The 13,026-nt window shown below is 40.3% G+C and overlaps 1 protein-coding gene across 2 annotated transcripts in view; it reads right to left on the bottom strand.

The window, feature by feature from the left end:
• LOC102778455 (ankyrin repeat- and BTB/POZ domain-containing protein 3-A) overlaps positions 1 to 13,026 on the bottom strand; it is a 249,547-nt gene that overhangs the window by 10,991 nt on the left and 225,530 nt on the right. For both annotated transcript variants that reach the window (XM_006780877.3, XM_035908257.2), the window contains 4 exons: positions 8,624 to 8,759; positions 4,153 to 4,385; positions 1,196 to 1,374; positions 804 to 909 (listed from right to left, as the gene is read on the bottom strand). In XM_006780877.3, the coding sequence (XP_006780940.1) occupies positions 804 to 909; positions 1,196 to 1,374; positions 4,153 to 4,385; positions 8,624 to 8,759 (654 nt within the window). The remainder of the gene's footprint in view (positions 1 to 803; positions 910 to 1,195; positions 1,375 to 4,152; positions 4,386 to 8,623; positions 8,760 to 13,026) is intronic.

Raw genomic sequence — 13,026 nt, 5'->3', positions numbered from 1 at the left:
CTCTCTAAAACAGCAATAAGGATAATTATTAGGCCATATGTAAGTAACAAAATAACTTTGTAATTTCAAGAAAAATTGGGAAACGTAAAGTCTGAGACAAGTCTTTATATTAACGGCTATATTATCCAGATCAAACAGTACTGTTTGATCTGGATCTAAACAGAGCGCTTTGTGTGTGACGTCTTCTTTTGCGCATGTGGCCGCTTTGAGCGTTCACACTAGAGCGCGTTTGCTGTTACACTTTATTTGTAGTGTGAATAAACAGACAAAAAAATCGGATTTGATCAAAAAATCAGAATTGAGCATTAAGACCTGCAGTGTGAATGCAGCCTAAGAAACCTTCAAATATATTGAATACATTTCTACTAGATAATGTTCATACAGCTCCTTAGAACACAAATAAAATAATTTTCTAGATAGATTTTCCCCAAAGTGGTGTTTTTCCAACAAACAGACAAAAACCCCCAAATTATATTTGTGAAAATATTTTGGAAACATCAAGAAGATCTTGTTTCATTATGAGTTAATCTGATACTTCTTTGTCTATATGTGGCTTCTTCTGAAGCACAGAAGGATGCACTGTAAATAGGATTAAATCCATTTGTAAACCTTCATTTAATCACCTGCTGCAAATGTCAAAGGAACCTACAGATGTAACGAGGAGAAAAAGCGCGCTCTCTGAGCTTGAGATAACTCCTCGCTCTAACCCCTCCCAAAACACAACAAAAAATAGAGAGACTCTTCACCGCAGTCACATCCTCATCACACAGCAAATGTTAAGCATTAATAACTCGCTCTCTTACCTAAGCGCGAGGTCTGCTTCTTCTTGATCTCCGTCAGCTTAGGGATGGGGAAGGGCCCGTAGCACTGCGTAAAAATGACTGACAGCTGCTGACTTATCACCTCATTCTGCAGACAGACACAAACACCAGTGAGGACGGAAACTTTACACATATTACAGTTTTGTGGCCTCATATTCATTTTTTCCCATAAGCTATCCGGGACAAAAAATTATGCAAATGTATGATAATATGGTTTGAAGTGCACTAAATTTATGCAAACATGAGTGTTATTAATGTCGGCCCAGCACATGGGCACAGGGCGGTTTGTATTCCCAGAAAGTGTGCCTTACTTTGTCTGATGTTCCTCTAATAAGCGTTTTGTTTACGTGGACATGAAAGAAAGCTCCAGTGACCTTGCTGGATCGGAGGATCTGGAACATGAGTGGCAGGCCGTGCGTGATCAGCTCCTCAGTGTACTCCTCCTCCTGGATGCAGCAGAAGTCTTTGAGCAGGCCCTGGATCAGCGGTCGGCGGTGCTGGATGAAGCAGGTACGCAGGGACTCGAGCCAGGTGTGCAGCGTCCAGGGAACACCTGGGAACACCAGCACACGGAGCGTGAATACACACAACATCCGAGAGCGAGCGGTTTCAAGGGCAACAGAACCGACCATGTTTCCATCACGTGATGGTGTTGTGGGAGGTGGAGGACGATGGCATGGTGGGTGTTTGGATTAAGGGTTTCAGTGAGAATAGAAAAGCAGCACCTGAATGTAATTAAAGGATGTTCTGGACGTGAATGAAGTTTAACTGACGAGATGAGCGGAAAATTTATCATCCAGGTATTTTCATACTTGTATGTTTTATGGCTTTGAAAATGGCTCATTTTTAAAAAGATTTTTTAAAAAGTTAAAATATTGAAAAAAAAGTCAACAGGGAAATGGTGGGACTGAAAAGCCCAGTCTGGAGGTGGCAGGTTTATATTTCTGGCAGAGGTGTGGTCCCTTGCTCAGGGGCAGGGGAGGGGTGGTGCAGTGAGCTGAAGGGGCAATGCCAAGCAGGTTGCTGGGACAGGTGTGCGGCATTAACTAACGAGGTCTCTTCCTTAATGATAGATAGATAGATAGTGAAGCCGTAGCCCAAAGGAGGGTTGTGTGCCGTACACCAGCTGAGAAGCTACAGGATGTAGGTGCCAAACCTAACAGAACTGCCAGCAGTGTGTTCTCCTAATAAAAAACTGACAAATAAACACGGACAGTGTGTCAAGTCCTCCTCCTTTTCTACAATATTGTTCAGCAAAAAGTTGTATATTAAAACATATGGCACAACTTCTCAGTTTTTCAGGTCTGTCTGTCTGTGTGTTGTTTCAGGACAGGATTGCTCCTGCTAGGAAAGCTGGAAAAGCAGCATTAGTGGTTGTAATTACTGTCCAGACAAGAACCTTTACAACAGAAAAATAAAGCCAATGCATAATTGGCAAAAACTACATTTCCTCTAATCCACTCTGTTAAAATGTGCAACCTAAAAGCACAAATTAATGACGTTTACAGCCTGATACAGGTGGGTTTTTTATTTGGATTTTATGCTTTGTGAGGGTAACTTGATTACCTGATTTAACCCCTCAAATACAGTCACATCCATAAGATCCTGGACAATGAAGACATTTAAGTAATTCTGCCTCTGTACACAGAGCATGTCAAAGGAGGATACAGAGCTCAAGACTTCAGGCAATCATTAACGCCAAGGGATTTTCATCCAGTTATTAAAAGCAATCCTTTTATTTCAGATTAATGCAAGTTACGCTCCACTTTTGAGCCTCTGAAAATGGGCAACTGTGTGTAAAAAAAGCTGTCAGTGTGATATCGTAGGGCGTCGTATTGAAAAAATAAATGTGTACGGCATGCCCTTTTATACGATATTACTCAGTATGGTTTTCTGAAATTTTTTTCAAGGTTAACTTTGACCTTGGCAATAAAGGTCAAGGTCAAATGCTTAGCCAGCCGGGTACTACATTATTGTTGGGAAGTTTTAAAACGATCCATAAAAAATTGTTTGTTATGTAAAGATTTTACTGATCTTCACATTTAGTGTGACCTTGACCCAATTTTCACCTAAATTAAATCAGCTGATATTTTTATTCACCGTCACACAAAATTTGAACACGATATCTTGAAAACTTGACGCTGGACTGCTAACAAACAGACAAACAGACAAACAAACAGAACTGATCACATAAAAAAAACAGGATCACAATGGGAGAGGTTGAAGTTTGCACCTTTGTTTTTCTTTACAGGGGACAAATTTAAAAAAGGGAGAACTAATTTTTATTTTTATTTTACCACAGACGTTGTGATCACGACTGGATCACAAACTAAAATTTTAACTATCAACACAGTGCTCACCACGCAACCACGCTTCAATGAAACATAAACGATGTGAGAAAATACTCCGGACGTTTGCATCCAGAGTTGGGCTTCTGTTTGATTACATCTCTACGCAATGGCCAAAACAGCAGCTCGTGTCCATCTTTTATGTACAGTTTGTAATTTTGATGTCAATTTCTCAGTTTTCCACACTTTAATATTTTTTAAAAATAGTATCTTGGTTAAATAATCCAGCCACAGAAAATGATCTTAGTCGTTACTATCATCTGCAAATTTTAAACCAATGTGGAAAAGAAATTTTTAAAAGCTCATCACTCACAGATTAGCTTAAATCCTGGAAACATTGTGCCCACTGTTGTAGAAGCTGTGTACCAACACCCCTAAAGCTCACTAATTAGCAGCTTGTATCTCATGTGTAGTTTAACACTTTGGTTTTTGAACTGGTTTAACAAATGGGATATAAGGTGCTAATTGGTGACTTTTAGATGATCCTGGTAAGTGGGTATGTTTTTACATTTGGACAGCTTACTGCTTGCATCTGAAAATTCTTAAATCTATCCTTAAAAACCAACAATTGCAAAGTATCACCTGATAACCTGACAGTACAGAACAGCTACTAAATTGACTGTGAGGTTGTTTTGCTGACTAAAATCAATGAATCCTCATCAAAACCTAATCAGCAGACAACATAAGGTCTTGTGCTCAATGAGCTGGGGTGCAAGCTGATGATTGCCACATTTACAAAATGAGCACTGCCCGAGGACACAGTTCCGTCATCGTGCTCACACCTTCGACCGAGTTATTATCACCTCGGATATAAAAAGTCCTACTTGTGCGAGCGTTTCATGGTTGGATGAGTAGTTGGGATTTCTGAGGACGCGAGCACAGGACAGGACAGGACAGGACAGCACAAGCACATCTTCATGACAGCTGGAGGCAGCGGAGAGCGATGCATTTGTGCCAGTGAAGCATGCATTAGTAAATCTGACCTAAGCTGCGGATGTCTATGGTGATGTCCACATGGCCGTGCTCTGCGCTATGGTACATGGCCTCTCTCAGGGCCCTCAGTCTGGCCTTTCCTGTTCGCAGGGTCCCTCCACCGTTGGCCTGGGGAGCCAACCTCTTCTCCCCTGGATCTGAACCCTCAGCTAGAATCTCCTCCAGGGACAGCACATCCCCCTTTTCTTTGTCTGAATGGGACAGGAGCTTCCGAAAAACATTCCTAGATGAGAGAAGAGAGATGAGACAAAATGACAGGGTCAGGGCGAAAGGTAAACATCTGGCCTGGGGTCGAATAATATGAAGGAAAGCTGTGAAGTAAATGGTTCCAAGTTAGACACCCACAAGCTGCATTAAATCCACATTAAGCCCATTTGGCTGTGTAGCTCTCATTGTGCTCACTCTTAATTGACTACAAATGTCCCATTGTACTCTGAACCTGCATCGCCAGCGTGTAGGAGTGATAATGTATGACTCTTACAGGGATCAGGCTGAAAAGAAAAACTGTTCCAAATCTCCAAATTTATTGTACTCCATCAATATTGCATCGGATCTGAGCAACACAACGGCGCAGCAGTAACAGACGCCCTTCTTTGAGAAGAATGGACTCCAGCATGTAACATAAACAGCGTGATTGCGGCCTGATAATGCATCACTGCACCATCTGCTTCAGCGAGGAGGGCCTCGTTTGGAGTCCAAGTGCAGCGAATCATCATGTCCTGTTAGGGGAGGCTGTTTGATCATAAAATGTTGTTTTATTGGTACTAACATGCTGCTGGCTTTCTCAGGTTTGAGCAGAATTACAATGCATGCATGCATAACCCCAAACACTGCATATTCTCAGCTGCAGTAACCACCAATCCTTCTGTTTCAGGCTTTTCACACAGTCTTAAACCTGCAGAGATTTGCTTCCACTCAGCAGCAAGAGCATTACTGATGCAGATAAGATGTGGCTCACTGCCACCCAGAGGTGTTGGGTGGGACTGAGGTCAGGGCTCTGTGCAGACAAGTTCTTCAACAGAAACCTCTTTCTGGACAGAACTGTGCACAGGAGCGTTGTATGCCACGATTGTTTAAAAAAAATAAAATAAAAAAAAATTAATGGGTGCTTGCTTATGGGTCATATTTAAACTTTTAACTTAAGGCTTTTTTTTATGTATCTGTCCCAAATTATACATCCTGGCCCAGTTTTTCACACCACAATTTTGTGGGTTCAAACAAACATGGCCTCAGATTTTAAAGCGCAAAAAAAAAAAAAAAAGCCCAAAATAAAAACATGCAAGTGAGTTGATGAACCGTTTTTCATGTGAAGCTAAAATTTCACACCAATCTTTATATGTGTCCACACTTTTTAGTGAAGCTGAAAGTACACAATTATTTGGGATGGAATGACCCAATGATATGATGACCAGAGACAGAAATACCTTTGAAGTTTGTCAACTTTTAACATGAGAAATACTAGTTGCAAAAGCAAAGTAGACCAGTACGAATACCAGTACCGCTGGTCTTCTTAGATCTTCACTAAGTTCCTTGGACTTTCCTGTTGTTCTCAGAGTTGGTCAATCCTGCAAGTGCTGTCAAACAAATCCTTTAAGCTGGAAAACAAGCTTAATGTTAGCTTGCTTTATCCAATGAAAAAACAGTTCTAATGTATGTTGGGGGTTGTTGTCCTGCTGGAACACCCAGACCTATCCAAGTTTCAAACATCTAGCTGTTGATTTTAGGTGAAGAATTTGGTAATTCCATCCACTTTGTGTAATGGAGCAGTACCACTGGCAGCAAACTAAACCCAGAGCATGATGCTACCACCAGTGTGCTTTAAAGCTGGTATTTTTCGGTTTGAAAGACTCACCTTTACTCTTCCAAACATTGCTCCTGTCATTGTGGCCAAAAAGCTCAATCTTTGTCTCGTCTGACCATAAAACCTTTCTCCAGAAGACATTTGGCTTGTCCAGGTGGGCAGCAGAAAGTTTCAGTTGAGCTTGAAGGTGTCCATTCTGAAGCAGGGGTTTATTTCTTGGCCACCTGCCTCTCAGTCCATGGAGATATGAAACTCACTTCACTGTGGACAGTGATGCTGATGTTCCAGCAGGTTTCCAGTTGGTGGCAGGCTTGAGCCTTGATGGTTCCTGAACATCCTAATCAGTTACCTATCAGGGGTGACAGTTTGGGTCTCCTTCCAGACTTGGTGGTGACACATCCATATAACAATTGCTTGGACTGATGATCTTGGAATCTGCAGCTATTTACAAATGACTCCAAGAGACCTTCACAACTTAAATCTACAATCCTCCTTCTTAGATCTTCATTGAGTTCCTTGGACAATGAGCGCTGTACGACAAATTTGTTTCATGTTGGCAAAGAGAAACTACCAGTAGTCAATCATAATCACTAACAAGAACTTAATAGAGTTTGGCTTTGTCAAGTTAAAAAAACAACAACTGCAGAACCTTCATTTCCACTTATTAAAATATTTAGGTGACTGTATGTATACACTTTAATCCGTATGCATATTTTTATACTCTGTGTGGATGAAAGAAAATCCACAGTAAATGCACCCAACTCTTGAATTTTTGAAGTCATTAAAGATGTTTACTTTACAATCATTCAACCTTGGGAAAAGAAAAGTTCAAAGAAGTAATTAAATCCCCAAAATACCATGAAATTCATGCCCATGAGGAGGGGATACAAACTTCTGCCCACAACTGTGTTGTCTCTGAAATCCTACCTTCACCGTTTCCACCCTCACTAGAAACAAATATCTTGGATATTTTGATGAGTAGATAGCTGACAAGTTTAATGAATGCAAAGGCACACAGAGGCTTAGTAAAAGCCCAGAATCCAAATAATTAGTCAGAAGAAAATACAGCAGTGAAGCACACGAACAAAATGGGGAGCAGGCAAAAGACAAAGTCCATTAAACATATAGATGAAAGACAGCAAGGAGTCCAAGGCAATAAAAATACACAGGGAGGGAAAACTAGAAACAAGAAACCAGACTTGAAAGTGCCGAACCACTTGGCAGTGAGAACAAGACCATCTGGCGAAGAACAAAGGGAAGCTGGAGTCTAAACACGTAAACTGGAGTGGGTGGTTAACGGACACAGGAGGGCAATTGGTGGATAGGGAACAGGTGTGGAAGACAAGGCAGGTGAAATTAAACTGGGTGAGGTGGACAGGTAACAAGGATGGAAAAAGAAAAATCCCCAAAAAGAGGAAGTAAAACTGACTGGAAAACATAAGAACTAGTGATTAAGGAAGGAAGTGCCTTAACTCAAAACATAACCATCCAGTCGATACGACATTCAGGAAACATTATTATTATCAAACCATTTTTTTTTTATTAGATTAAGTTTATTTCTAAAAATAAATACATTTTTAAAAGTACAAAACCAAGATACGTCAATGCTCCAGATGGTTTAAAAAATGTTTTAAATCTGAAAGATACTCAAGACCTACACCCTTATGTAAAAAAACTAAGCTACAAACTAAACTTTATAGAGGCCCGCCTCAATTTTCACACCTGTTATGTGCTGAACAAAACAGAAAAGCCAAATGACTCATTTAGCGAATAAGTTCTTCCTCATATTCCTCATATACACAGTTTCTTTGTTTTTATACTGTAATCAAAGTCAGAAAAAGGAATATTTTGCTTCCCTTTCCAAAGATATGAACACTATCTTTATAGCTACACGCCCAGGATCCAGTTTATGTTCTTTTAAATGCGTCAAGTTTACAAGTTTACATCCAAGATGCTTTGTAATGTAATCCACCAAACCACTTATGGAGACTGTCTTGGACATACTTGTAGCGTACACTCACATCTTCCTGTGCTCTTTTGCATGACTGCTTATGCTTTACATACATTCTCAAAGCCTTGTTTAATAACTCTGGTAACTGATAGACAAAATACCACAGGTAGAAATACTTGTGTGCTGGGGTCTTGGAACCTTCACTGTTAGCAACTAGCTACATTAATCCTTTTATTGTTTGCTTCCTGATGCTCGTATATAAACTTTATCTGATGTTAAATAAAAACTTCTAGTGTCTCACAGCCCTAATGCAGCTTTAACCTGCTCACATCACACTGCAGCATGACCATCACACTATAATTGATTGTCCTAATAATGCTGCATTGTGTTGTTGGCTTTCCACTCCACTCCATTTCCTGACAGCCCTCGCTGCTCTGAATGTTAATGGGCTCTGTCTTACTCAGCTGCAGGAAAATTATGTCAAACCGAAGCCACGAGAGCGGCCGGATAGACTGCGGCGCTTATCGCTGCCTGCTGTCCGACAGGGAAACTGAGATATCTGCCTCTCGTGTGCTGCAGGATTTTGTGAGAGGCAGATGGACCGGGGCAGAGTGTGTAAATGGATCAATACTGTGGTAATGGATACGTCTTGGCTGGCTGGAACTTGAGAGTGCATGTGTGTGTGTGTCTGTGCGATTGTCTGTATCACCTGTGGCCATGTGCTGCTGCCAGGCTGAATGAGTTCATGTCTCCCAGCGGGGTGGAGGAGATGCCGTTTCGACACATGGTTCCAATCATGGGGTCAGCCCCTCTTTCCAAAAGCAAACTCACCAGCTCGAAGTTACCTAACGAGGATGACAGAGGGAAGAGATTAAAAAAGGGAGGACACACACACCCGCATTTGAAAGATACAGCTTTAGTCCTGTGCATATATTAGAGGGCAAGAGTTACTATTTACTCTGAGGACACGAGCAGCAAATAAAAAATGTAGGTAACGTTTGCTAATCAAAGCAGAAATATCCTCCTATTCTCTTCAAAGTTTTACTTTACTCTATAGATTACTCGCCCGAAGTCTCCGTCTGTCCCACTGCACTTAAATCCCTTAAACTATGTATTTGCTCATAGGCATGGTCATTTTTGCGGGTTACTAACAAAAGTTGTGCACAGTCACTGTGCTCTCTTTATAAATAGAAACAGTATTTTTTCTCTTTACTCACTGGTGCAATGCCTTAGTAAATTTGGCCCAATATGGAAAAAAGTACTGGGAGTTGCTGTGATTCCTATCTATGTTTCTGAAATATATATATTATCAATATTGTGTTGTGTCTACAGTGGGGCAAAAAAGTATTTAGTCAGCCACCGATTGTGCAAGTTCCCCCACTTAAAATGATGACAGAGGTCAGTAATTTGCACCAGAGGTACACTTCAACTGTGAGAGACAGAATGTGAAAAAAAAATCCATGAATTCACATGGTAGGATTTGTAAAGAATTTATTCGTAAATCAGGGTGGAAAATAAGTATTTGGTCACCTCAAACAAGGAAAATCCCTGGCTCTCACAGACCTGTAACGTCTTCTGTAAGAAGCTTTTCTGTCCCCCACTCGTTACCTGTATGAATGGCACCTGTTTGACCTCATCATCTGTATAAAAGACACCTGTCCACAGCCTCAACCAGTCAGACTCCAAACTCCGCCATGGCCAAGACCAAAGAGCTTTTGAAGGACACCAGGAAAAGAATTGTAGACCTGCACCAGACTGGGAAGAGTGAATCTACAATAGGCAAGCAGCTTGGTGTGAAAAAATCAACTGTGGGAGCAATCATCAGAAAATGGAAGACATACAAGACCACTGATAATCTCCCTCGATCTGGGGCTCCACGCAAGATCTCATCCCGTGGGGTCAAAATGATCATGAGAACGGTGAGCAAAGATCCCAGAACCACACGGGGGGACCTGGTGAATGACCTGCAGAGAGCTGGGACCAAAGTAACAAAGGTCACCATCAGTAACACACTACAACGGCAGGGAATCAAATCCCGCAGTGCCAGACGTGTTCCGCTGCTGAAGCCAGTGCATGTCCAGGCCCGTCTGAAGTTTGCCAGAGAGCACATGGATGATACAGCAGAGGATTGGGAGAATGTCATGTGGTCAGATGAAACCAAAGTAGAACTTTTTGGTATAAACTCAACTTGTCGTGTTTGGAGGAAGAAGAATACTGAGTTGCATCCCAAGAACACCATACCTACTGTGAAGCATGGGGGTGGAAACATCATGCTATGGGGCTGTTTTTCTGCCAAGGGGACAGGACGACTGATCCGTGTTAAGGACAGAATGAATGGGGCCAAGTATCGTGAGATTTTGAGCCAAAACCTCCTTCCATCAGTGAGAACTTTGAAGATGAAACGAGGCTGGGTCTTCCAACATGACAATGATCCAAAACACACCGCCCGGGCAACAAAGGAGTGGCTCCGTAAGAAGCATTTGAAAGTCCTGGAGTGGCCTAGCCAGTCTCCAGACCTCAACCCCATAGAAAATCTGTGGCGGGAGTTGAAAGTCCGTGTTGCTCGGCGACAGCCCCAAAACATCACTGCTCTTGAGAAGATCTGCATGGAGGAATGGGCCAAAATACCAGCTACTGTGTGTGCAAACCTGGTAAAGACCTATAGTAAACGTTTGACCTCTGTTATTGCCAACAAAGGTTATGTTACAAAGTATTGAGTTGTATTTTTGTTATTGACCAAATACTTATTTTCCACCCTGATTCACGAATAAATTCTTTACAAATCCTACCATGTGAATTCATGGATTTTTTTTTTTTTCACATTCTGTCTCTCACAGTTGAAGTGTACCTCTGGTGCAAATTACTGACCTCTGTGCAAGTTCCCCCACTTAAAATGATGACAATCGGTGGCTGACTAAATACTTTTTTGCCCCACTGTAAATCCAGTTTTGTTAAAAAGTTGTCTATGTATCAGAATTTTCAAATTAGTATTTATTTTAGTTTCTTTTCATTGCTTGAAATTTGCACATTTTAGCCTTTTTAATTATTGTTTATAAAAGGCATAGGTCAGAAGTAAGATTTAGGAAAATCACTGCTGTTGACTCACAGTGTTGTAGATATCCAAAGAAGAAAAACAAGTTGTAATGACATTTTTTATCAAACAATACAGATATTATCTCTATTTTTTTTTAATATATATGCACATAGTATTTAGTTTCAGTTAACTACAATAAACTTGTTATGTTTATATCTACATCTGATATAGTAGATGTATGTAAATACTCATTATTTAAGGTATAAATTATTATTTATTTGTGCAAATTTTATAGTCCAAGCTGGGGGGGTTTGTCTCGGAGAGTTTTCTACTACACCAGAACTTGACATTATGAGACTGAACACAGCATCAAACAAAACACCATAACCATGATGATCCAATTGGGGATCAAGACATCAAAACACGAGCCTGGACCTGCATAAAGTCATTCTGGGTCACTCATTGCTGTTCATTAACAATATTAGCTTTGGAGCTGATCTTGATTTCATCCACATTTACTATTTAATGAAAAGGATGTGAAAAACATTTACTATCTGTGGTTGTATGTTTTAATCCCTTGTTACCGTGGCAGTGTGGCTTCCTACACCTCACCAAGCCACCCTTGGTAACACTTGTGAACGGATTTCAACTTGTTAGCAGGTCTGAATGTAGAGTAATGCAAATAAACTGGACAAATTCTATATGTGAGGTTTGCCACTTTAGAAGCTGAAAAGATGACCGTGTTTCCAAACTTGGACTGGTGCTGCAAAGGATTTAAACTGGCATCTTTAAAGCTTACTAATTGAAATAGTGTAGCATGCTTAATTGGTGTAGAAAACAAGCAGAAATCCCCAGAGCTGAAAATAAAGTCAGTGTCACAGCCTCTTTAGGCTTGCACCAAAAAACATACAAATAAGCAGCCAGGTACAACTCCTGCCCCCAGAAAACAAACAAACAAAAAACCCAGTCAAAAAATGAAACGTTGATTTACAAAACACTGAAAACGTAAAATACTGACAATGTCAAACTGAAGGTGTGCAGATTCATCTTGTTCACCAAGTAGGTGTACTAAAAGCCATTTGTCATTTTCTATGATAAAAAAAATAACACATAAAATTACATATACCAACATCTAGATTAGCCTTGCTAGCAAGTGTTACAGTGGGTTTATATTTTAAAATGAAGCCAATAAAAAAGTGGAACTGCATTTCCTCCAGCGGCCTCCAGAACTGAATCCCTCCCCTTTGACTAAACTTTTATAAAGCAGACTTGATCTTACAAGATACAGTGACTTGTTTGTAATGTTATCTAATAGGTTGATAAACTTCAAATTACCTCGTGAAACCTCATAGTGATCAGTGTTAAAGGTCTTTACCAGGTTTGAAAATCATCAGTACCAAAAAACTGAGCCCTTTAATGATGAGCTCTTTATTGTAATAGTTCAGTAATACTAAAATATACTAAAAGAAGTCTTCTCAAGTAAGTTACTTTTGTTTTATTCATGTCTTTTCCTAGCTAAAAATGGCATTCAATTTAGTATAACAGTAAATTACTGGTACACCTTGCTAACAAAGTAAGCTACCACTGGCTAGTAAGGAGCTAGTCTCCCATCCAGACTTCTGTCCAGGAATGGTCACAATCACATAAAAAAGAAAAAGAAACAAAAAATCTGAATTAGAATTTTTTTTAAAAAGCCCATAAATAAATGGCTGATGTCGCAGTAGCTATGTCCATCTTTTATTTACAGTTTGTGGATTTTTATATGGCCAGAGGGGCCGATGGCGCGATATGGCAGCCTCGCTTCTGTCAGTCTGCCCCAGGGCAGCTGTGGCTACAACTGTAGCTGCCTCCACCAGTGTGTGAATGTGAGAGTGAATGAATAGTGGATCTGTAAAGCGCTTTGAGGGTCTCAAATAAATAAATGCAATCCATATTTATTATTATTATTATTCATATATTGGATTATATCTGGAACAGGTACAATTATTTCTTTGAGCCAACCTTAGGTTAAATAAATAAATCCTCAGATCTTAGAAAAATAAAACATGAGTTTGAAGCTCGTTTTTACTGAGAACTAA

The sequence above is a fragment of the Neolamprologus brichardi genome, chromosome 17 (assembly GCF_056152115.1).
Source record: "Neolamprologus brichardi isolate AB-2024 chromosome 17, ASM5615211v1, whole genome shotgun sequence".
Classification (NCBI taxonomy): Eukaryota; Metazoa; Chordata; class Actinopteri; order Cichliformes; family Cichlidae; genus Neolamprologus; species Neolamprologus brichardi.
The sequence above is the reverse complement of the archived record's forward strand: the minus strand, read 5'-3'. Positions and strand labels throughout refer to the sequence as shown.